The following is a 26574-nucleotide window of genomic DNA, read 5'->3' on the forward strand; positions in this document are numbered from 1 at the left end:
TCGGGGGCAGAAGACTTCTTTTTCCTTCTCTCCATCCTGCCAGGTAACCTGCTAGCATTCCTCGGCTTTCGGTGTTTATCCTGAGCTCCAGCAAGGCATTCCTTGGGAAATACGCAGAGCAGCGCTGCCTTGCAGTGGTTTCCTAAGGCAGCTGTCGCTTTCAGCAGCGCTGTTGTTATTTACATTTGTCACGTGCTAATTTGATCCATTTTCCCAACCTTTGCTTGCGAGGTCAGGTGAAAGGGACAGCCTGATACTTGGAAGTTCCAGTCCTGGAGTAAAAAGCCAGAGGGTAGAATGCCAGCTGCATTGGTTTAACATGGAACTTGTCTCCCTGCCTTAGGGAATCCATATCCCAACAACAACGACACAGTGCCAACGTGCTGCACCCAGTGCACAGGACCTGTCCCTTGTCATTCCCATCCAGCCACTGAGAATTCCTCTGAAGAACTGATGTGTCATAGCCCCACAGCTCCCTGGGTCAGATTCCTTACACTTCATAGCTCTCCAGCATAGTGTTCTCAAACATCAGCCAATTCACATTAATAGAACACTTTCATGTGATCCAGGGAGAAAGGGGATCCACACACCAGCCAGGAGGGAAGGAGTGCAGAAGGTTATAAAAATCAGGGACAGAGTGGTGCTTTTTCATTTTTAGTCTAGAGGAAAATTGGGTAAGTAATTTTTTATTAGTTCTTTAAATTGAAAAATGTCTAGACTCAAAACAGTTTACTAATTATGTCTTAGACATTACAAAAAGGCAAAGGGAGTGTCTGACAAGTAAAAGAATTTTTTTTTTCTCTGTACCAGAAAAAAAGAGTGTCTCCTTTGAGGTTCTATAGTTTCATGATCTCTTGTACAACTTGTTTTACAATCCCATACCCTATATAGTGTGTCTACAGGATGATGTCTTGTTTAGTCAGTATCTCTCTAAGACCAAGAGACTGATCATTAAATGTGCATGTCCTAAAATAGCTGTTTTAAAAACAAGTTACAGCATTACAGACTGTCATAACTATTTGCAAATGCTGGAGTTGTTAAATGTGGCTCTCTTCCACTTGTTCTTTTTTGCAGAAAACAGTTCTGAGGGTTTGTGTCAGAAAGGATTGCTTGTTGTTTTGAAGTTGCCATGTAACAACAAGAATGTGTGTTTCTCATGCAGAGTTTCAGGGATGAAATGAGCTGGCTGCTCACTAGACAGATTATGCAGATGTTTGATGATGTTCTTAAGTGGGAACTGTCTGCGATGTTTTGTCTTTCATGCGTAGCAAAGTTTGTTTCAGGCTGTAAAACACATCACTGGGCAGTAGTAGGTACAATATTGCCTCTAGTGACCCAAAACTTATAGATCTTCAGGTAGTTGAAGTTAGTTCCAGTCTTACCCACTAGAACCAATTAAATCAAAATAAGGTGAGCAAAAATTTAATTGTTACTGTTTTTAACATTGATGACATGATACTGAAATCCTTTGTCAAAGCGTAAATCCATGGCCACTTTAGTTATTTCTGGATTTTATTACCGAACAGGTTTTATATTATCATAATGCTTTGGAAACTGTTTTCCAAGTTTAAAAAAATGGGTTTATCTTCAGGCAAAACGAACACTTACTGACAGACAAAGGATGACAATGGCAGGTATGCTTCTATCTGTATTGTAAAGCAGATATTTCCCACAAAATCTGATCTTACCTTAAAAATAGTGTTTATAGCTTGAATTTTGTCCCCATGATTCAACTATTCAAGATCAAGCTGCTAACTACTTAGGAGCAGACTTTCTTTCCCTTTACACAGCCCAAAAGATGGATTAGAAAACTGCAATAAACATATAGGAGTTTAAAAAAAAATCCATCTCTTCATGTCAAAATGTTTTCCTTATAGATTCAAATTTTAATTAAATGCTAATACATAGAACCTAAAACTCTTATTTTATAAGGATTTTGGACAGGAAAAAATGCTGGTAGTTGGCCAGAAAAGTCAGATGGGCCTATGGGTTGATGATTTTAGGCTTAGTTTTAAGTAACCTGACATCTCCATCTGCATCTGCATCACATCCAGTCATTTTCCCATCTCTAGGGCAGAGTCCTGTGACAATGACAGGCCTGGGTGTCCTGGCCTAAGGAGATCAGAAGGCATTTTGCACATGCATGAATTTCCTAGTGAGTGTTTTCATCAAGCATCGTAACAATCTGTGGGAAGCAGCCTAGTCTGGGGAAAAGCCAATCTAAGCTGATCTGAGTTACATTTTAGTTGGGCTTTTATCAGAAAAGTCCATAACATTCTGAAAATAGTAATATTTTACCCTACTTCTATGATCTAAGCTTAATGCTAAATGAATGGCTTAAGTGCAGTTAATTGATTCCACATTTAATTGCAGAAACTAATGGTTTGAAGAGCGGCACTGCTGACAGCCAGGATGAGAGTCGAGCCATCAGAGATTATAGTTTTTATTTTCCTTGACATAATCCTTTTCTAAGTACTAAAAATCACATGGTGAAACAATGTTTGATTTAAGTTTTGTATATTTTCATTAGAAGTTCTTTAATGCATGATCCTATGAAAATACAGCAGTTGGTCAAAATCCATATACAGAATATACAAGCCTCAGCAAGCTTGACAAAATACTGAACTATTTATTCTTGCCAAATTAAATTTGTCATTAAATGCTAGTTAGGACTTGACAGACTCATTTACTTCCCTGATTTCCCAGCAAGCATTAGATCCAGCCAGCCCTCTTTATTCTTGGTCAAACCCAAGCTTCAGCCAGCTCTGAGTCCCTGCAAATGGATTCAGATATTTATATTTATTTGCTTCATGTGTAAACAGTAGTGTGCTGCAGGGAGTTTTGTAGGACTTTAATGGGTCTGTGCATAAATAAAAGGTAAGAATGATTTCTTATATTACCTAAATGAAATCTGCTTTTCTGAGTGTAAGTAATCAGAAGAGATTTGCTGGTTCATGGCAACCTGACTGGGTGAAAACAGTTTTTTCCTGCTACCAAAACAGAATGTGATTCATATAGTGCTAATATTTTTGTTTTGATATGAACAGCTGTCATATTCTCTACAGGAATATTTTAGAAGGGAACAAGACCAGTAGAATTGTGAGTGAGAAAGCAGGATGATGAGATAATCTCCCTATAAACAATGAAATAAACCAGAAAATTTTATCAGTGAACCAACACTATAGATGTTTCTACAGAATAGATCTGAGGAATTGACCAACTGAGACAAAGGAATTCTTTGGTAAATGCTATTTCAGAACATTTTGTCCCATTCCCAAAATGTGTTTCCTCCAACAGACCTGTAAAAAAGTACCTCTTTTGAGGACACATAAAAATAGGGAAGGATTTGTTCCTCAGCTCTGTTTTTGTGATTCTGTGAGGTGTCAGCCAAACAGCACCGTTTCTGTGCACTGAGGGTTCACTGTCAGATTTTCACAAACCCTCCAAAAAAGGCAGAGAGGATCCTTCTAGATCTCCTGAAGCACAAACAATTTTTGATGTTGACAAACTGACATTGTGAGCAACTCCTGGCTGAAGCCAGAAACACAACTGCTGCAGTAAGGGAAGGGGGAGGTGGGAAAAAACTACAAAGAAGCTGCATGAGTATGAAAATCCCGGTTTTTACAGCACAGCTTCATAAATCTGCAGGTTTTGACCTTATCTGCCTGGATTTTAATGTGTGCTTTTATTCTCCAGCACTTCAGAGGGATGTGTGTGCCCCATTATGCAAAGCTGTCAGTTCTAGCAGCAGTGGGATCTGTTGCCTGTATTTCTGTGTCTGTGTTTTTTATCTATAGCATATTGACACTAAATACAGTCATTATTAGTATCTCTTGTGTTGGGTTGCATGCCTACTTTTTACATTGCTGTTACTCACAGTTTCCATGCAACTTGCAACTGTAAACTGAAAATTATACTTAACCACTTTCTTGATGAGAAAGACCTGATTTTAGCCACACTTTTGGAGCATTGCACAGTTTTATTGAACCCATATGAAAATCTCTGCATGATACAAGGAGCAGGAGGTTTAAATTCATGGTCTACATAAAGTGTTTCTTTTTTTTTTTTCCAGTTTCCTTTGGTAGACTTTTAAATTACACAGTGCTCACACAAGGGGTGAAATGTGCCAGGAGCCCTGACCATGGAAATATTCTTGCATTCTAATAAACAAGCCTTAACATTTCTTAATTGTCCTACATGCAATATTTAGTTCCTGCATGAAGACTCACCAGCCCAAAACAAATATTTAATTCATGGCACTATTAAACCATTTCTAATGGTAAAAAGATTTCAAGAGTCTTGGAAACTATGCTTGAGCCTTTTGCACTAATATATTGTACAGTCTCATAATATCATTTTGTGGCAAGTTCTGTTCTTACATATGAAGAGTTTTGAAGAGTCAATGTATGGGCTATCACACTTTTCAGACAATATTACTCCTTTCTAGCTGCACAGGAGTTCACCAAGTAATCCTTAAGAGTTTACTCAAACAAGAGGGAAAGACTCACATTTGGATACAAGAAGAAACCTAAATCTTTATTCACATGAACTTTAAACTGGATAAACAATTGTAGGCCTTATTTTGCGCTCATTCCACGTGAAATATGTTTAATATCCATGTTTTGGTACTGGCGACTGGTACTTAGTTGCCTGCATGCTGTCATGGTTTCCTATTTAAAGCAGAAATTTTATTTATTCAGTGTTACAACCCCTGCTTAAAAGTGCCAGTGTTGTGCATAATTATATATAACACCTATTTTGTTAGCCTGGTCTCCAGGGAACCCTCCCCAAACCAAAACTGAGATTGAGTTAAGGTACTGTAAAGCCTGCAACTAGCATATTCCTTAATGATGATGAAATGCCAATGAAAAAATACACCTGTAAATTAAGAGTGAATTTCTGAAACTGGATATTGTGGAAAATGAGTGGAAAATGAGAACATGAATATAAATAGTGGAGACTCAGCTGGAGAAGGCAATAAGTTATAAGAGTTTAAATCTGTCATTAGGTGAAGCTGATTAGGTTTAGGTCTGTCAGGAGGATGAAGAGTTGTGCCATCTGTAACAACAGTGAGCAGCCTAGGTAACTTTATCTCCGCCAACCACCAGGGATCACCAGGACCACTTCCCACCAGCACAGCATTAGATCATCATCTAAAAAAGCCATGCCACAAAGGCAAACATCAAACCTGGTCTGGAGGGGCATAATGCAGATCAGGCACCATTTGTTGTCACCAGGTCATCATAAATACAGGGAAGACTGACTGTAACTGACTTCTCTCAATCTTGTTTTGCAATTCTGCTTAGTTGAATCAAAGGAATCGGGGGAAAATAGGTTTATAATTTACATTCAGCTTAAACATTAATTCATGACATTAGTTTTAACATGGTAACAGGTACAAAACTATGATTATGTCTGTAAGGAAGCTTTCTTATTAGTATGCAATTATTATCCTTTGGAAAAAAAAACACATAAAATTAATTATTTAGCCTTACTGTTGGGTTGTTTTTTGTGTTTTTTTTTTTTTTTTTTTTTTTAATGGATGTTGGTACTCTGCACAAAACTGATCTTGGCTGACCTTACAAATAAACCTGAGGAAACATTTTGGTCCTGATTAGCCTTGAAATGTGATGGAGTCTTTTTGTGCAGGGTTAGATCATACTTAGAAAAGTCCATAATCCAGGGAATATTCCATGTAAAATATAATCTCCTCTTTTAGAACAGTCATGCCAAATCAAACCAATAATCACCTTCATTCTGTATCATTATTCTGAGGGCTGAGCACTAGCTGTACTTTCCTGCTTAGCCCAGGATTGCACAACGTATTAACAGCCTGATCACTCCACACCCCTGTGCCTCAATTTCTTCTTTTCTAAAATGCCAGCAGCATTCTTCTGCTTTGTGAATCGGTGAGGAACTTGCACAAGTAATCCAACTAAATGCTTACAGGACACCTAAGTGTTGTGTTTACTTAATCTAACTTTTTCAAGGTGCAAAAGACTAAAGCAACTCAACAAAGTTAGTTTCAAAGTAAATATTTTTTCATCCAAACTCGGGAATCTTTGTAAACAACTTATGAGCACTATCTTGACTACAGTTTCAGAGGTCAGTGACTCAATTCCCAGAGTTAGTCCTGCAAAAACCTAATACACTTGCTTGGACTAGAATATGAAACCTAACCCCTGTCTGGCTATTAACAAGTCATCTTGATGTGCAGCTCTCCTGAGAGATTTATTTTCACAGCCTGCTCTCACTACTCATAAAACACAGCCTTTCTGGAGTAAGACAACTGTGAAATATTCAATAGCTGAGTTTTCATCTAATTTATTCTCACACAGTGATCTAACAGCTATCATGAAATTATTAAAAACAGCCTCAGGCTCTGTGGCCTCTAACTGAGGATGAAGGATATAATCTGCATAAGATATCTGCATTTATATATATGGAATATGTATTATATGCATGTGTATATATGTGTGACTGTGTGGTAGGTGGCTGTGTACCTGTGTTGTGGCAGCAGAAAGAAAACCAATAAACATCCTGAGGAGAGTCTCTGAGTGCTGGAGGCTTTCCAGGAGCTCAAGAAGAGCTCTCCTCTCCTGGGATATTTCTGTGGGCATGGAGGGTGTGTGAGCACAAAGCCCAGAAAGCAGCTGCAACCTGCCAAGCCTGACATGTCAACACACACCTCAGGCCAGGAAAGTGGGAGATTAAAGACTGCTGCCATCCACAGTTAGGGAGAGACAGTTGCTGGCAGCTGGTTCAGACCCCACAGCTCAAGCAGAACAAGCAGGAAGGGACCCCTTCCCCCTGATCTGCCTCTTCCCTGCAGCTCTCAGAAAACCAGTCCCTGTGGCAACTCTGCTCTGCCTTGTATTTCCACTGAGTCTCTTGGAGAAAGGGAGGAGAAAAAAGGGAATGTGTGAACGGAAGAAACAGGTGAACTCAGAAGGGAAAGCAAGAAAAATAATTTGAAGGAGGAAGGACCTGAGAAGAGGCAAGAGGGGGCTGGGAACACAAACCCTGTGAGGAACGGCTGAGGGAGCTGGAGGTGCTCAGCCTGGAGAAAAGGAGACTCAGGGGTGACCTCAGCACTCTCCACAGCTCCTGAAAGGTGGCTGTGCTCAGCTGGGGTTGGGCTCTGTCTCCAGGCAGCACTGACAGAACCACAGGACACAGCCTCAAGGGAAATACAGGTTGGATATTGGGAAAAGGTTTTTTATAAAAAGAGTGATAAAGCTCTGGAATGGCTGCCCAGGGAGGTGGTGCAGTCACCATCCCTGGGTGTGTTTAACAAAGCCTGGATGTGGCACTGGGTGCCAGGGTTGAGTTGAGGTGTTGGGGCTGGGTTGGACTCAATGATCTTAAAGGTCTCTTCCAACCTGGTCATTCTGTGAATTCTGTGAAAGAAATAATTCATCCTGTGATGCACTCTTCCCAGGCCCTACATGTGCCGCTAGACATGTTAAGCCAACTGATCCCCACCTTGTTTCCTCCTCTGCCTCACATAACGTGGATTTTTGTCTCTCCGCGTCATGTCCCACCATTCCCAGTGCTGAGACTGGACACCAGAGCAGGCAGACCAGCTTGAGGAGCAGAGAGCAGGTTCTAAAATCCTCCCCTCACATCAGACCTCCCACTGCTACTTCCAGAATTTTGCCCCCGGTTAGAGGGCATGCTCTTCCTGCCTCAGCTGGGAGATTTAGGAACAGAAATTCCTTACTTGGACTTTTTGCATTTAGAATGTGAAAACATGTAAACTTTGTCAGGTTGGCTATGGACCTGACTTATAGAGTCATATATGTCTCATAATACAAGTGTTGGGGAGATATTGTTGATAAATCATAATTAGCTGTTTATGAAAGACCAGCAGTAATAATAAGGAAATATTTTGCAGTCCTGCACAATGATAGGTACAGATTGACCAGGTGAGCTATGTAGGTCAGCCTCCCCTGTAGCTCCTGATCCCTATGAGCTCTTGCTGGTGTTCAGAACTTAAATAGGAACCTGTGTCCTGCTCTCCATAGCTGGAATGTGCATGTGGGCATGGAGAAAGAGTGCACGGAGCTCTGTGTTTTGTCTGAATCCTCAGCCTCCCTACTGACTGAAGTGCTGAAATGGAATCCGGTGAAAAACTGCTGGTATAAATGTGGTTTGGAAAGAGAAATATTCCAATACTTGGATATTCTTTTTTGGATCATATATATTTCATGAAAAACTTTTGGCATCACTTTAAGGACTAAGCCCTATGCAGTACTTTTGACATCTGCAACCAGTGCAGCAGAAGGGAATGTACGTGACCTGAAAACATTTAATGTTCAATGCACAAGGGAAGGATTATTGAGATCCACAGATGGAGGCATTGAGCACCATTTTGGGCACCCTGAGGTGGCCATATCATCCTCATGGGACCAGCAGATAAAACAGAAAATTATCTGAGACCCATGTCTTCAGAGAGGCAGTTAGGGGATGAGTAGAATATAACAAAATCACACTTAAGATTACCATAATCACTCCTATTTATTATTGCTTGAAACTATATAGTATTAGGAAAGTTCTGTTAAGAGCTGAAAGGGTAGAATTTCTTTTTTCAGCTGGGAAAATATTACTAGATAGAAAGTAAACCAAAATTATTTAGCACCCCCATGTTTCCTTAGGAAGGGCACCTCCTGATGGAGATTCCAATAAAATCAACTCAAATTCCAGCAGAGTCTGGTAACTGCAGCATGCTGAGGAAGCCAGTGCTGACATCCTAGTTCTGCCACTTGGTGAGCTTTTTAACCTTGGGCAAATCCATTAATCTCCAAAGAAATATGTGCCTTCTTCTGCACTTTTATGTCATAAAACATAACTTAAACATCTGAAGGATGCAGGAGTGCCCTGAAGTGCCACATGGGGCTGATTAGAAGCAATGGAAGTATGCCACCAATTCGATTTTTCCAGGCCAGGTTGTCATCCTGATTGAAAATTAGTCAGAAATTGGAAGAATATTTTTTAACTTTCATAACCGGTTTTTTAAAACATGCTTTCATGTCTTAGTGGAAACATCCAGCATCTCAGCATCCAGCATCCCTCAGCGTCCCTGCTTCTTTTCTTTCACACTTGCACATGAAGTGGGGCACATCAGCCAAGGCTGGGCTGCATCCTCTGCTGTCCTCTGAACCTCAGTCCCTCATGGGCTTGGTGGTGTGCTCTCCATAGGCAGTTTCTGGTTTTCTTGGGGGAAGGGCACGAAAATGCAATTTCACAACTCTCACAAAAATCCAGCTCAGCTTTCCGTTGCCAAGCGACACCACGGCTTTACAGCAGATCCAGCTGCTGATGTTACTAAGCAACGTCCTCCCCATCAAGTTGTGCACTTGAAAATCATTACTTGTTTATTAGTTCTCATGATGGGCTATGGTTTCCCCCCCAGATCTTGGTATTTGCTCTTCTAGAATTTGTGAGAAAGCAAAAGACAAAGGACTGTCGTAGGTCAGTCGTTCTTGCAGATCTCTGTGATATTGTTGGAATATGCAGAAATTGGGAATGGTTTTGCACTATTACATCGAGACTGGAGAAGAGTAAAATTCTGAACACCTCCCCTTTCTTCTCTTGCCAATGGGAACAGCTGGTGTGTAATAGTATGGTCAGTGCTTCAGCAGAGCTTTGCAATGTTTTATATGTAGCATCAATCATGGGAAAGTAAGGAACATAAAACATTTTGTCTTAAATTGGCAGTATTTGTACCATAAAGTAAAATGACCTGACATTGAATTGTCTTCTACAAATACCTAAGGTAGCATGTCTTCAATATACAAGAAACTAACATATATGTGTAGTGCATGGGTGGTAAGTGTACCCAATACTGTATATACTGGGATTAAATTTGATCACTCATGACCAGTTATTTGGATCTTACTGAAACACCAACTTATTAACCCACTACATAGCTTACCTTTAAGTCTGAGCTGTATCCTCCCCTAGTTTGAGTCTTCCAGTCCTTCTGGGTTAAATCCTGTTTTGATCAAGAAAAGAAAACCTCCCTGGATGAGCATGAAGAGTGGATGAGGAACCCCAGGGGAAATTCTAGCAAACAGCAGTACAGCAGCCCAATGTGAGTACTTTGTCCCCTACCAGTTCCATGATAAAATCAAAGAGAATAATTAGAGACATCAGAGCATGTGGAATTCTCTCAGAGTTGGTGGTTTACACTTCATACTGGAACAGAGCAGAAGATCAGCCTCTGCAAAGGTGGGAACAGTTTGCAGTGAAGAAGGGCTGCTTGGGTAGCTGGGATAGAAGTGAATGAGTGAATCCTAATTTAGACATGAGAGTGGGTGAGAAAACTGACCCAAAGCTACAGTGCCAGTGCTGTCAGTCAGGGCCCTTGCAGGCTCACAGATCAGAGCACAGGGTGGCTGTGTTGGTGTCACTGCCCTCATTCCCCAGGGCTCACAGTTCTGGCACCAGTGCAGGAGTTGCCTGTGTGGCTTTGCAAACCTTACACAACTTACCCAAACAGAGGGATTCTGCTTTGCACAAATGTTGATAAAAATTCACAGTCAGAAACCATCACCTACACATTACTGAAGGTTGTTTTTCCCCAAAGTTTCTGCCAGACAATTGTTTTGCAAGGCAGCTTCTTCACTTTCACTTTGTGGCATTTTCTGGCCTTAGCTTAGAAATGGAATAGTCCCAAATGTGAGTTCAGTTTGTTTTGATGAGGAAATAATGCAGCTAGCAGAAGTGAGGATGTATTACTAGGCTTGTGTTTTCCTGAGCTCCCACAGGATCCCTGCTCTTAAATTCATGGCAGAGAGCCTAAACAAAAAACATTGCATAATTTGTTGTCTATAAGACAATCAATTGTGTAATGCCCCCTACTTTGATTTTAAGGAGGAACACACTAAAATTTTGAATTAATGAACTTCAGATTTACTGGATTCTGAGCGGGGCTGGGGAAACCAGCGAATGCTGGATCACCAACTTCATAAAAAAATAAAGATTTAAAAGGCAGGGCTATTCATGCAGCCCTTGATCTTGCAACTGTGCATTCCAGCCCATCACAGGCTTTATGTTTCTAAGTCAGGAGTTTATAGACCACGATTATGTGGAACAAAAGTCAGCAGACAACATATGGCTGCCCTATGAAATCCTGCCTTTTGGCCATGTCAGGTATGACTTTTCCATGCTGGATTCAGCAATGCTGCCTCACACTGTTGGAGGTGCAATAAACCCACAGTGGACCATTCCTTTGGTTTGTGGCCCCAAAAAGCACCACAGGTGTTTACAGAAACTCAATAATCCCGTGGAGCTGCCACTAATGAGAAATACTCTTGTCTTTGGTTACCAGCTGTGTTTCTGAGCACCCCTTTGTGGAAGCACTCCTGGAATGGACAATCAGAGTTAATAATAACAATTAGCTCGCCCATAAACCAGTACTTCTTGCAACATCACATTTCAAAGGGTTTTTGTCATGTCTCCACCCTTCAGGATGATTAAATGGGAAATTATTTCACCATAACCTGAACAGGCACATCAACATTTGCTAGCAGGTATTTCTGACAGCTTTCAAGAGTAATACGAGAAAATGAAAGATGAGCTTAAACACATAAACAAACCTAGACAGAAAATGCAGAATAGATTTTCCCCCAATACTAATTTTCCCTTGAAAACAACACATGCATAACTCCAGTGTGTTATTGACACAGTTTCCCTGAGCCATTTTTTGCAAGAAGCATTGCTTATTCCACATGCCAAGAAACGGTAGAAGTGAAATATGTTTGACCCAAAATTGATGTTCTCTGGGGTTGCTTTTGGGAGAAACTGGATTTCTGGCAGGCAGAGAGCCTCGGCAGCCTGGCAGGAGCAGGGGGAGGCCGGGCTGAGGAGGTGGAACTTGTTTTCTTTCTCGCCTGGGGTGGAGGCAAGTTGGTTGTTGAGCAGGTTATGAAGGTGGGTCGCGGAGAGAAAGCCTACATTTCATGAGTCTGAGGAGAAGGAGGAGGAAAATCAGGTGAAAACTGGTGAGGTGAAGATGGAAGGAATGGTTTGAAGACACGTTCTAAAAGCGTCAGTGAAGCCAAAGGTGCCAGATAAATCATGGAATGTAAGTGCAACGTTAAACATCCTCTTGTTTGCTTTCAGTGGAGCAGTTGTTCAGCTCAAAAAGCCATGTCAGATAATGACTTTTGAGTTGTTCAGCTTTAAAGTCTCTGCAGGCTGAACAGACCAATTTGGTACCACTGAGCTGTTTCTGAGATATGTAGTGTTCAAATAATTTCAATAATGACATGTAAATTGTGAAAGATACTATAGAAAGATGATGAATATTATCTTTTGGTTATGTTTATTTAATGGATAGATTTTTAGCATGTTTTAATGTTTATTTGAAAGTCTATACATATGATAAAGCACTTTTAGTTTGCAACCTAAGTAATGCTTGTGCATTGAATGATTTAGAAATAATGTATGTAAAAGGATTACAGTAACACTGTAATCTAAAAAATTATCTTAGCACTCTGCAATGTAATTCACACTTTAATATTATTATCACTTATTTCATTTTTGGAGAATCTGTAATGTCTTTATTTCCTATTTATGACATTTATCTTCATTATTAAGCAGATGGTGATGTGAGAATTGTGTGACAATTGTGAAATTTCATGCTCTAGGGAAAGAAAAGAGTGGGTAGACAATATGATACGATGTGTTAGTGGAGATTTTTGACAGCTGGCACTTCTGCTATGCTCTTGTCATTTTCTACTTTGATTTCTGTGCATTTTAATTTAAAAACTGTAAAAAAAGTATTGTTACCTTTCAACTCAATATTAGAACTTTGGCCTCTATTAGCAGTTGCTGTCCTTAACAGTCAGTATGGCTGAGCTGGTGCAGAAATATTGACAGTATATTATGCACTGGAGTGAATTTACTCTAAAATAAATAGGACAACATTATGACATACATTGGCTAATATATTGAAGAACTTGATGGGCAAAATCTGCATTTTGCACAATTGGTATACAAGACCCCACCCAAATTAACTAAACAACTCCTTGGGGATTTGGGAGAGTTCCATTCATTCCCCAGTTTATGTTATTACTGCAAATGCTTGTGAGGGAACAATTTACAGATATTTTCACATGATGTCTGTAGGGATAGAAAAAGATCTGGGCAGAGAAAAGCTTGGCAGGTCAGGGGAACAAATGCCACAATATTCACTCTTAAAGAATTGTGCTGGGTGTTGAGGGAAGCACATCTTTATAGTGGAGTGTGCATTTAAGCCTTAGTCAGCAGCTCTAACAGTGTAACAGAGAATGTTTTATTATATCAATACATACTTAAAATATTATAATCTTAATGCGTTGTCTTGGAACATTTCGCTGGGCTGAGCCTGGGAAGATTTGTGTGTGTACGTTACTCCATGATGGAGTACTTCATACTTGGGGAACAGGGATTTTGAAAATGTCACATCCAGTCCTCAGCGTAGCTCAGCACTGTTTTAAAACAGTTCTAAAACTGTTTAAAAGAGGGGAGGACTTGGCAGCAGTCTCAGCAGATAAAACCTCACGTTGCTAATTAATCACTGAAAGTGCAATCCTGGCCCCAGTGATTTCAACAGGAGCAAGTTCAAGCACTGCTGTATCCCCTGAAGACAATCAAGTTTAAACAGAACAGACCTTAAGAGCACGGCACCAAACTTCTCTCTCCCCAAGCCTCCTGTGAAGAAAAATAATATTTCAAGTTTTAAAAAATGTACTGTAGTAATAAGTAACAAAATTCCTTAAAAGCTTGCATGGTTTCCTTGGCGTTCAAAGTGCAATCTCCCTTTTACAGCCTAACTTTAATGGAGTTTTTCTTGACACACACTGCAGAGCAATCCCAAATTCTTTGGGAAAAAAAAAAGAAAACTGAAGAGACTAATAATGTGTAATTTTCACCTATCCAGTAATACAATAAATACAATGAATTTCAATGCATGAGCCCCCAAATAAAATGTCTAGTACAAGAATGTCTATAAATGAATCTCTGGTGTGGACTTTTACTATAGAGTATCCTTTAAAAAAAAATATAGAAATCAACGATGCCCGGGGAGACACTTAACCCTAGAACTGCTCAGAGATTTTTTTGAAATTAAATAATTAGAGCTAAACTAGTATAAAACCAATAGTAATTATGGTAGGCAGATCCTCTTAAGTTTAAAGAAGGTGTTTAGAACACCACATTGTAACAGAATAGTGCCTAAGAAAAGCAGGGAATGATGCCAGTGATCAGGATAAAAAAATCCATTAACTCTTTCTCTGAGTGCTTTGATTGAAAATTGTTTGTCACAGTGATAGTCAGGTTTAGCACCACGGTTCTGACAATGTGAGCAGGCAGCTTGGTCCAGGAATTTCAAGTAATACAAATGGTTTGAATACAGTTAAATCATCAAGGTTTTCCCATTGGCTGTCCATCCAAAGTGACTTTGGCAAGGAAAATGTCTTTCTTTGGCATGTTCAAATGTCTTGGGATAATCCAGAATAACAAAGCTGAGTTTCGAGGACTGTCTTTCCAGAAGACAGCAGAGAGACATGAGGAAATAAAAGCATTAAGAGTTCTTTTCCCCCAGTTTATGACTTAGAATCATTGTAAGGCTGAATGTCAGAAGGGGCAGCTGGCTGGGTGGCTGAGATGACAGCCCTTCAGCATTTCCAGCAATTTTTGTTGTTTTATTTTGGTTTGGGTTTGGGTTTTTTTTGGTTTTTTTTTTTTTTTTTTTTTACAGCACATTAAGATCTTTTTCATTTCTTCCAGTGATTTTTCTTTAATTGCTGTGTGATCCTGGACATCAGAGTTGAGATGGGCAACGAGAACAGCAGTGCAGAGAATGAGGTGAGTGTGACAGGGCAATTGCTTTTCCTCCCCTCCTAGCCTAGAGCAAACCTTTCAGAAACTGCTTCCACGGGCCACTTACCCCATGTTTATCTTCTGCTCCCCGTTACACTGATATTTAAGTGTCATTAATGGTAATTGAAAGCAACTTGGTGTGTTTTTTTCCTTTGGCAATGACAGTGCTCCAAAGCATCGGGGCACGGTTCAGCCAGTACAGTGGTTACTGACATTTAGGAGTTACTACTGGGAAAATAATCACAGTAAATATTTTCTTGTATTGCCTCCCCACTTCACATTTAGGGAAGCTTTTATCCTCTAAAATCAACATCAAATTCAGGACTGGGATTCACAACTGGAGTCATAAATCCACAAATGACCGCTGTATCTCTTCTCTACTTCTGTGATCTAATTGCCACCTGATTATCAGCAAACTGACAGAGTGTAGGGTTTTTATGGGATGTAGGTGCTAATAAAGGAAGACGAATTCTGTTAGCAGGGCTGACTCACCCCAGCCTGGGAGCAGGGCAGCCACGGGCAGCTGGGGCAGCATCAGGCACATCCCTGAGCAGAGGGAAGAGCTCAGAGTGGCAGCCAGGGTCAGGACCAGTGCCCGATGGTATCACAGGGCATGACATCCCTGGGGAGGCTGAAATAGGGTCCTGGGCCATGGGCAGGGTGGGGGCAGGCCCTGGGAGCTGGGCAGTGCCTGTGGTGGCCTCAGAGCCCTGGCACACAGCAGCTCCTCCTTGTTCAGAAATGACCTTGCACTGTCTGTGTCCCCATCTGGGACTTTGCACGCGTGTTCCCAGGCTGTGCTGTTAATGCATGGTGCTGTTTGCTGGTTTATTTTTAGATTTTTCAAAAGGAAGGCAGTGAAATGCTCTGGCTACTGGTGTACAATGACATTAGAAGTTACTCTGCTGATACAAGTTTGAATAAAAGTTGTAATTCATTAATTTCAACAATTAAAACACCGGTATATACTTTGTCCTCTTCTCTTCCATATGTTGTGGTAGCTGCTAAAATGCATCAGGATTCATTCTGCTTCCACTTCTGGTATCAGCAGATCTGCTGCACCTTCTGCATTGCAAAGTGGAGCCTCTCAAGGCAATCAGTATTACAACTAGTACAGATTTTTTAATAAATATTTTTAGAAGAAAAATCCTCCATAGTCCATGGTTATTCTTACCAGGTTTTATTGTTAGCCCAAGATTTGCTCCCAGCTTTTCTCAAGGTTTGGGAAGAGGGGAATGTGTTCATTTCTATAACTAAGAGAATTTCTTCTCCATAGTGTACAGCTTCCACTCAGGAAGGTTTTGGAAGTCAAATATATTTGTTCAGGAGTTATCCTGAGGCTGAGAAGACTTTATGTAAAAACTACTGAATTTATCAAGAAATGTAGTAAAAAAACTCTTCTAAAAGGAAAGGAAGCTTCTGGTCTCCTTTTCAGACTGTAAAAACCCAAACAAAAGACAACCCAAACCCCTCCAAAGCAAAATAAAATATGCTAAGAATCCAAATTATTTTTAAAAACAGAGAGATAACAAGAAATAGCAACTAAACTTAAATGTTCTGATTTTCACTCAGAAATTCCCCAATGTCAATAAAGCCATCCTTATACTAACAAGCCAAGGAGCACAGCAGGTAGTGGATGATGAAACTGGTTTGCATGGTTTGCATTCAAAATGTTGGCACCAGGCTTGGCTCCTCTTTTTCTTCTGCATCTTCTTCTGGCTTTTGGGTTTTGTGAGACTGACTGCACATTTGCAAGGCAGATACGTTTAATTTTTCAGCAAGTTGTAAAAAAAAAAAAATCTGGTTTCTTTTAACTTTTTTTTCTTTAGTACCAATCTCTGCTTTAGAGAAGCAGCCTGTACTTGACCCCCTTTGCTGGCTGCCTTTCCTTCCAACCCTAGCACCATTGAAATAGCTCAGCTGGGGTTGTTCTTATGCTCAGAACCAGTTGATCTGAGTTGTTTTTATTTATGTGTTTATCAGAGAACACCCCTGCACGGCTCATGCTCTCAGTGAGTCATTTGGAAGCCTCACCACACATGGTTTGCATTAAAACTGGGAGAGCCTGGGCTAAGTTTAGAACTCAATGAGTGGGAAGATCTGTGGAATAAATGTGCTACTAGGAAGATTGTAGTAGACACTTGGAGAAAAAGTAAATAGCCAATCTGTCTTGTACAGACCAGCCTCTGAGGAGAATATCATCTAAATTTAGTGGCAATGAACAAAGAAAATAAAATGAGGCTGGGGCCAGCAGTATGTTTAACAAAGTGATTCCACATATACTGATACTAACCATGTTCTGTTTTGCTCTAAAGCACACAAAGCCCAAAATGCTGAGAGATTTTAGGATTGTGCCCTGCCCTATTGCAGTGGCACAGCTTGTTGGGCTTATGCTGAATTAAATATAAGCTATTTTTATGATGCATTTCCCTTGAATAGTGAAACCCCACATGAAGAGAAAGGTCTTTAAATTGAAAAAGAAACATTCTGGAGAACAGATACTGTCGCTGTTGAGGCAGGGATGGGAATGGAAATGAGTCCAAGTTCAGAAGGCAAAGAATGACGATCTTTATTCAAATACATCGCTCTTTTATAGAGCACATGGTGAAGACTAAATCCATTGGTCTTAAATTAAAAACTTTGCACCATTGGTGCACTATGAATAGCACACGATGGTAGAACATACCTATAAACAATATGAACAGAAAGAGAGATAATAAATGGTTTACATTCCTCTCGGACTTTTTCCCAGGCTTAACCTGGCAGAAATCTCTCCTTTTCTCTCTGACTGAACTGAGAATATCCATATGATACTTTGACCCACTTTGATGCTTGAGATCCAGCCTTTAGCAGGCAAAATGCAGGTGAAGTAATGGGGGTGTTCTTTAATGGGAAGCTGTGGAAAGTACTGCAGTTTAGGGACTGTAGAAGGTCTCAGCTGTTGTGCTGCCCATTAAATAGATCTATCTTGATCCACCCAAAAGAACTGGGTGTCATGGAGGAATGACACTGTCTTCTTTTCCTTGACTTTTCTGGACAGCCAAATGTCCAAAAATCATCCACATGGCCGTAATAAAAAGAAAACACTCACTTGCACAGCAGCTGATGTAACTGCACTTCCTCAGCCCTGCACCTCTGCACAGTCTGGACTCGGGTGCCAGCTCAAAAAGCCACACTTAGGAATGAGACCAAGCTGAGCAGGACCAACAAATCTGCTCCCTAAAATGTCAGACAGTCAGGCACGTGGTCTGTGGGATGCAGAGTGATCCCAGATGTATCTCAGCCCCATCCACTCTGCTCCAGGGGTTGTGGAGAGAGCTCAGAGACAGCTCTCAAAGTCACTGCACGTCACAGGATTATTATTGACTTCCCTGACTCTATTTTACCTTTATTTTTACTAGAATGATGCCGTTACCAGGGCATCTTTGCTCTCATTTTAAAGGGGTGGGTGGAGGATGTTAAAAACAGAAAGAGTTCTTTATAACTGGAGACATGAGCATAAAATTTTGTAGATCTTGTATAGGCTGGATTTTCTAATATGGAATACTTTTAACTCAGGGTTTTAATTCTTGCCACTCAGAGTTCTGAAGAGGAGCACTGTCATATTCCACAGCCTTTCTCACAACTACAGAAAAGTAAAAGTCACCAAGTAATTTTAATGCTCTTTGAAGGTGAAAACTGCTGCTGAATTGAAGTTCTAGTAATGCATCTTCTGCCCCAGAGTTGAAGAGGGAATTTCAAAGTCAGTTAGGCATAAGTTATTTCTACATATTTTGCTTTATCCTTTCTTCCTCTTGGTTTTCTGAAATAAGCAAAAAAACAAACAAAGCTGGTTATTCCACATCTCTGTTATTGTTCATTTCTCTTTAAACATAGATCTTAATGTGTGGTTATCTTTTTGTTCCTGTTTTCTGCTGTGAAATATGTAAGACAGGCAACACTTGCCAGAGGGACCACAACTTCTCAGGAGTCTGGAGTTGTCTGGAGTTGTCGTGCTGTGATCCTGCTCAGATTTCTCCACTTATTTCCTATGAACAAATCTGACTGCTGAGCATCCTGCAGCTAATATTCTGCATTGTTACTTTTTCCATCTTTCAGCTGATTTCAGTCTCCCTGAACTGGTGGCTCTGGTTAATTGCTGTGGCTCTCCCTTCAGACCCTGGTGCTGCAGGGATCAGCAGAGGATGCCGGGCTCAGCAGCAGCTCTGTCCAGCATTCAGCCTCCAATCCCACAGCTGGGACCTGGGCAAACCCCTGTGAGCTCTGGGGCTCACACTGGGTGTTGACATGCTTTTGGAATAGTGCAGTAACACCTGTATACATTCCACTGCTCACAGTCAGCTGGGAGCAAGAACGCATTCCCAATTTTCTGCACAGTAACTTTGCCTGTGGCATTTTAATGTGATTCTCTGTTACCCTGCAGGGGCTCTTCTCTGGGTTTGTTGTGTCCACTGGGATTCACAACTTTTACTCCCTGAATTATGATTCTCTTTCATTTTTCCTTCCATTTCATCCAGTGCCTGTCAGGATGTTGCTGTCAGTTGGCTACAGTCTGTTCCTGATGCTTACCTAGTCCTGACAGACCTCCAGCCACCGCATTAATTAATTAATTCTTACTTCCAGTACTAATTGCTGCTGGTCCAATATTCTATGGTGAATAATGTCAAGCATTTTGAGTTTACTCAAAAAGAACATTGTATGTTTTCAGAGAATTATGTCCTTTCATGCAAATGCAGCAAGTTCTGGGGCGCTTCTCACTGAAATGAATAATTATTATTCACATTATTATTTACATCTTTCCTGTAAGTAAAGGAGAGGGGATGAAAGAAGAAGATTCAAAGCTGTGGCAGAGTTCTTAATTTGAAAGTATAGTGAAAAGGAAGTTGGGAGACTGAATTAATGGTTAATTCCTTCACAACTGTAAAGCCATCATCATTTCTCATGGGATGTGAATTTATGGGTAGAGATGAAAAGGAAAAATATATTGTATTTATAAAGTTCCTCTGTAATTATTTACTACATTTCTCCATTTAAAAAAATAGTGTGAAAATGTTGGACCTGCATTTTCCACAGCTGTGAAATTACTAGGCAGGCAAACACTGTTAGCTGGAAAGCACAACAGAGTTTGGGACTCAACCTGGAGGTTATTTTCCTGTAGTACTTTATTTGAATCCAACAGCATCTTCTCAAGTCATTTATTGTCAGGCTGCTAAGGACCACTCAGCAGAAAGCTGCTTTAGCTAAAACTATACTGACTGAAAATTTGCAAGTTAAGGGATGAAGATTTTCTTCCCAAGTTCATCAACTTTATTCTCTCTCTCTCCTGCTGTATCTCATACACCTGCCATCCTTAAGACAATAATCCAGGCACTCACCACAGCCTTCACCAAATACCTGGAAAGGGACAAAGGAAAACAACTGCAGCCAGACTGGAGAAGATACAAAGCTAACTGTGAATTTTCCTTGCTTGCTGACCACAGATCACATTGGGCAGGTGGAAAGGTGAAGTTAAGGAGAGCCATGAAGGGGTTACACAGCCATGCTTCATTAACTCCGTGCACATTCCTCAGCACAGCCAGGCTTCTCAGGAGGTGGAGAAGACACCCATGTTGTCATTACAAGAATCTAAAGATAAACAATTTGGTGCCCTCAGTGGACTGGAAGAGTCACAAACACAAGCACTGAAGCCTGAAGGTTTGAATTGCTCCTGCTGTGGCTGTGTGTTCTGGGAAAAAGGCTAAATCAAGGATAAGATGGTGACTATAAAGATATAAGTATACACACACCTCTACACACACCAGTGTTTATTTTTGTGTTCACAGGCAGAGTCATTTCAGTAGGTGTTTCTCAGGAGGAAAAGCAGCCCTTTATCTCTAAGAGGTCATAGGTTCTTACAATCAAAAGCTGTAAGAATTTTTAAAATACCATTGTTACCACATCACAATTTACTTTGCTTCTTGTATTTGTGAGAAGCAAATTAAATTAAATGAGAAGCGAATGCCAATTTTTGCATTCCTGCCCCTTTGAGGGTTTTAATTAGAATAGGCATGAACTTAAAATTCTCCTCCCGTGAGAGACAAATAAACCACGCCAGAAGCAACAGCAAATCACACCATTACTGATTAAAGAAAAAATCTACTGTAATTGCAAAACTCTATACAGAGACACCCTTAAGGAGAGAGTCTGCTCTTCCTATCTGATCATGTCATAATTACATCCAGCTGATGGAGTAGTCACAATGTTTGGGAAGAAAGGCAAGAAGAAGTGGTGACAGGCATTCCCTCCACACGGCTGTACGCCAGCCACTCTCAAAAAGGGGCATCAGTGCACCAAGCTGTTGGCTAAAATCACATTTAGCTCCTTGCAAGGTGATAAAACTGAGTTTTAGTGTAATTCCTCAGATCTAAAGTGTCACATGGAGCTCAAGCTTGGTTAATATCTGAGGTAGTAATTTGTTACTCTTCTGTGATGGCTCGCTGGTTTTGCTGACCAGTGTTCACTGATTTTAATGCAAAGTTCCAGCTGTTAAAGCAATATCCACTCACTATCTACTTATTTATTTTGGTACCACTTCTCCAAACAAGGAAGAGACAATGACTCTCCAACTTACAGCTTGGCTACTGTTCCTGCAGAACAACAACAAAAGCCAGAAGAGTGAAAAGGTGGTTTCAAAAAAACCTGTTCTGTCTTCAAAAATTTCAAGAGCCATTTAAAAATCCTGATTTCCCACCCATGTGAACAATCTCTAGCAGCAGATTTAAAAAAAAAAAAAAAACAAACAACTGTTCAAACACCTCCCTCCCCCAACTTGTAATGGAAGACATGGACGAAAAGGAAAGACAATTTCTCGTTTATTGGTTGAGATTTTCAAAGGCTTGCTCCAGCTTTCCCTCCACGAAACCAGAGGGAGTTGGTGGGAATGGAAAGTGAATGCAACCCCTCGAAGATCACTCTGAGCTGCTCAGAGCTCTGGTATGGGTTTCTCAAGGTCGGGATTGAAGGCACTTGAGACAGTGTTTCATGTTCAGACTCAGGTGTTTATTTCTTATCTATGTTACAGTTCCACTACTGTGAGTTCTGGAGCTTTTTCATTAGCAAGGCACAAAATGGCTAACTAACACTTGTTACGAGGCCTTTTAAAACTAAGCTATCCAATTAAGAAAGGACACCTAGATTATTTTCCCTTTTAACCCAATAACTGATCCCCCAAAGCCTGCAATGTGGACTTTTCTATCCAAACACAAAACATCACCCAAACCCATGAAGAAGAAGGAAGAAGAAGGTAAAGAAGAACAACCTGTCTCCACTCTAAAGCCTCCATCTTGCTTCATATTTATTTCTATAATCTAAAATCCCAAACTCTATATTTTCCACCCTGTGATATCACACACCTCTAACCAACTACACACCCGTAATCCCAGTGCTATCAGTCAATTTTTAACGTCTTCTCCACAGCCTCAGGCCAGATGCAGAGTTCTCTTGTGGGTCTGTGCCTTTCAGCACAGAAAGTCTAACGTTCTCAGCATCCAGGATTCCATCACTCTGGCATGTTCCAGCGGCTGCTATGAAAGGATGTGCTCCATGGGGGAACGTGGCAGGGGGCAGGTGGAGGAGGAAGCAGCTGTTAGTGAGAGAGAGGAGGAAGGGGAGTCAGGCCAAGTTCACCTTTCTGAGGGCTGGGTGGGAATGCCAGGTGCTGGAAGCAGAGCTGTGCTGTGCTCTGTGAGTGCTGCCGTGCCGGGAAACTCCAGGCTTGGCGTGTGGAACACGAGGCTGTGCCTGGTGCTGGCTCTGGACTGGGCTTTGGGAGCTGGGCTCTCCACTGGCTCCCAGGCTGCATTAAAGGCATTTCTTTCTGCTGTGATAACTCCAGTGCAGCAGTGCACATAATCCTTTTGGCTACAGCGTTGATGGAGTTCTCTTCCTTTTTAAATTTTTTTTAGTTTTTAGCATCCTGTTCAAAGTCATTGGGAAAATAAAGTGATCCTGTAGATTTCCTTTGTGTTCTTGCAAACTCCAGTGCTTTTGGAAGGGTTTAATGCAAATTATATTGCATATTTCAAGAGAATCAGTTGTAATCATTTAAATATTGTGCTGCCTTAGAGGGGAAACAATTATGAGCTGTTTAGTTTTCCTCCTGTTGTTTGTATGCTCTCTGTGACAAAGCTGGTTGGTTTGTTGTTGGGTTTTTTTAATTAGCCTAGACTTAAAAATGCTGAGAACCTCTGTGTTCTGGTTTTTATTACAATTATTTAAGTCTTCCAGTTAACTAACTCTTTATAATGAGAATCCTTTTCACATAGGAGTATGCTACACTTGAAACAAATATAGAACAAATTTAGCTGCAAGCTTCTGTAGTCAATCACTTCAGAGGCTGTATGTATTGAAACTCAAAAGTAATTTATTTAACTGCAGCTTTCTGATGGTACTTGTGAACAAAACATAGTCTTTATAATTGTTTTCACATGTTAACTAAAAATTTAGAAAGCTTGCTTTGCAAAGCTAGTTCAGCACCTGAGTTGCATAACTAGCTTAAATTTAAAAAATGTAATTGAAAAATTGAATTATGTTTTTCTGCTGTCTGGCTTAGATTCACAAAGCATGTTCTTTTATGATGACTACATGAATACATTAAATGCAGAAAACCAATATATAAAGATTTTCTGTATCTTGGCATATTAGTAGTTCATTTTGCATGTAAATATCTACATTAAGATTTATTTTCGATTATTGCTAAAACACTCTTTTGAGCTTCTTTTGAGCCTATGTGTGTGCTTTTGCCTTACTAGGTATTAGGGCAGCTTTTTGATCACTCAAACATCCGACAGCCTGGAAAGAAAGAAATAAAGAGTGTCCACAGTTCAAGCTCCTCTGCTCCAACTGGGCCTGTGCTGCTAAGATTGTTTTAATACATGTTAAATTTGGTAATGAACTGCAAGAACAAGAGTCAGATTTTTCTGTGGCCAAATTCAGTCACTTAGGGGATGGTTTGGAGATGAACTATAACTTTTTAAGCATTAGTTCCCTGAAAGCACAAAGCTTAAAAAAAAAAAAAAAAAGTCAAAACAAATCAACCTAACAAAAAAAAAAAAAAAAAAAACCCAAAACAAAACTAAAAAACCACCAGTCCCCTGACCTCAAATAATCTATGGAAAATGTTCAATGTTAAATTTAGTCTTCAAATGTGTGCACATAACTGACCTGGTTTGTTGTGATCTTTCTCTCTTCTGCTGAATCTGCCCCTCCCAGTGTATTTGTTTGGATATAAAGTCCAAATTTTGGTGTAACAGCTGATAAAATCACTGGGACGTGGCCCCTTCTCTGTGTCTAATATGGAAACATCCTAATTTTGATGAGATGGGATGTTCAGGTATAGCAGGCACATAAATGTCCATATTCTGCACTTCACTTGTGAATTCTGGAGATGAACAGCAACAGCAAACTTCTACCAAATTATCCTGCCGCAGAGTGTTCTGTGACTCAGGGAGTAAATAACAAATTATCCTGACTCCATGTTAGGACTCCAAAGTTTCCTCCAACAGCTGTACTGCTGCTTGTAGGGTTTTCTCAGATTTGTAGGGTTCTTCAGGCAGTGAGCTGTTGGGTTTGTGCTGTGACAGGCTGGTGAGAAGTTTCCTTCTGTGCCACCCCTGAGTCCGTGTGGCTGATCAGCTCCTGGCTATCACCTGGCATTTGTGACTCTGGATGACAATCCAAAGGGTCCTGGCTCTCAGGAAGTTTTACTTTAGGGATTTGTGTGCATCCCCGTCATGCTGTGGCTGCAAAAGCAGGTCAGCAGAGCAGCATTGTAACCTAAAGAGCCTTTGGGGCTAAGTGGCTGATCTTGTGAAGGAGAGGCTAGTGAGAAGCCATGTGTGGCTACTGAGACTGCACCATGTAAATTAGTTAATGACTTAATTGCTGTGCATTTTCTGCTTTGGAATATGACAGAGGCTTTAGGAGAAGGAGACAAAACATGCAGCTCTTCATCTCAGGAGAGATGGGAGGTGTTCCTCTTGCCTGGCACCCAAAGCAGCTGGAGAAAATTTGAGGTGGTAGAAGTAGAAAGGAGGAAAAATGAATAATTAGTTCTCACTGCTCTTGCCAACTGCTGCAGGCATCCGGACAATTTAATAAATTGGACTAATTTCTTGGGTTCTCTGTGTGGTTCTCCTGACCCTGCCTGCCCTGCTGGGAAAGTAAAGGAGGTCATTTCTGTCTGCAAGGGGCCTGAAAACGATTTCTTAATTTGGCTGCTACTGTGAGGCATTTGTTTGTGGCCCAGCTCTGCATCTGACCCACCTGTACCTCTCAAGATGAGACATGATACAGGGACTGAGTAAGAGCATGGCACTGGCTGCCTCACCTGGCTTGGTGGGAATTTACCCACCCACTGATTGGGGGTTTTCCCTGGTAATTCATTTAATAACATATTTTTTCATAGCTCTTTCTGCATAAAATAAAATAAACCCTCCACGCAGATTTCTCATGCAAACAAAAGCAAGGCTGCCCCAAACTCTGCACCAAAAATCAGAACAGAGCCCTGTAAGCTCAATCAGCTCTATTTTTTTCCCCTGGCTGAAAGAAACAAATTTCCATGTATAATTCTTGATGTTCCAGTATATATATTTTTTTTTGCCATATACTCTGGGTTTGCAGCCAACATATATACTTAGATAAATACTCTAAATGCCAGATGTCAGCACATGCTGGGTAAGTGCTTCATGATCATGAAACCAAGAGCCCTGGGTCTCTCCCAGCAGAACGTGGTGGGATAAAGGAGAACAAAGCTGTAGTGAAGGGGCTCCTCCCGGGAAAGGCAGAGGATATGAGAGTTAATCAAATTTGCCTGAAGTATAAAGGAAGTATTTTTGTATTTTCAGTGTGCCCTGACCTTTTCAGTTGCTCACTGCCCGGGCTTTGCTTGCCACTGGGTGTCTCATTCCTGGCTCAGAGCTCGAGCAGCTTTTGGCTGTATGGGAGCACCCCACGCTCACACAGAGCAGAGTAATTCTCTCAACAACAGCTCTCTGCAATTTACTGACTACTACTAGAACTAAATAAACGTTAAAATGAGTGCAAAAAACCCCAAGAGATGAGCTGGAATTGTGTACTGTGCTTTGAATCTCTGGTGCTACCCTGCACTGGTTCTGCCATCAGTAAATACATTTATGTGTCCTTAGGTTAAGTGTGCCTTAGGCTTCTCACAACTAGAATTAAGAATTGAAACAACAGTGACTTTATGGTAAGGGTGATTTGGTGAAGCAGCTTTCCTTCTTTTTAGCTATTGCTTGATGTGCCAGAGGATTTGAAAAAGGCCTTCATTCAGACTTTCTTTGCTTTCCACTTGATTGTTTCTGTCCATTACTCCAGTTCTTTTCCCGTGCTCAAAGGACATCCTCAGCTATTGCTCAGGACAGCTTTTTCCGGTTCTTCTTCGTGTTCTAAAGATACTTCCTCAAAAAAAAAATCAGTAAGAAGGTGCCACTCACTACCTGGTGTAACCCTCGTGCTTGCCCAGTATTCTTTTCCTTCCTGCAGCAAAAACAAATCATTTGCAATAAAAATAAAACAAAAAAATCCACTCATGTAAGGTATATCTCCACGGATGGAGATCCCTGGTAACTATTTCCCTTTGAGAAGAGGTGATGCAGCATAGCCACGGTTGTGGAATAGTATTTCTGGCTGTCACTAGAGAAACTA

General features: G+C 40.7%; 1 protein-coding gene across 1 annotated transcript in view; it reads left to right on the plus strand.

The window, feature by feature from the left end:
* Positions 1–525: 525 nt before the first annotated feature.
* TACC2 (transforming acidic coiled-coil containing protein 2) overlaps positions 526–26574 on the plus strand; it is a 130556-nt gene continuing 104507 nt past the window's right edge. Inside the window, exons 1-3 of the mRNA XM_068198251.1 lie at positions 526–674; positions 9967–10096; positions 14779–14856. Coding sequence (XP_068054352.1) covers positions 14824–14856 — 33 coding nt within the window. The 5' untranslated portion in view covers positions 526–674; positions 9967–10096; positions 14779–14823. The remainder of the gene's footprint in view (positions 675–9966; positions 10097–14778; positions 14857–26574) is intronic.

This window comes from Anomalospiza imberbis, chromosome 8, assembly GCF_031753505.1.
Source record: "Anomalospiza imberbis isolate Cuckoo-Finch-1a 21T00152 chromosome 8, ASM3175350v1, whole genome shotgun sequence".
Taxonomy (NCBI): Eukaryota; Metazoa; Chordata; class Aves; order Passeriformes; family Viduidae; genus Anomalospiza; species Anomalospiza imberbis.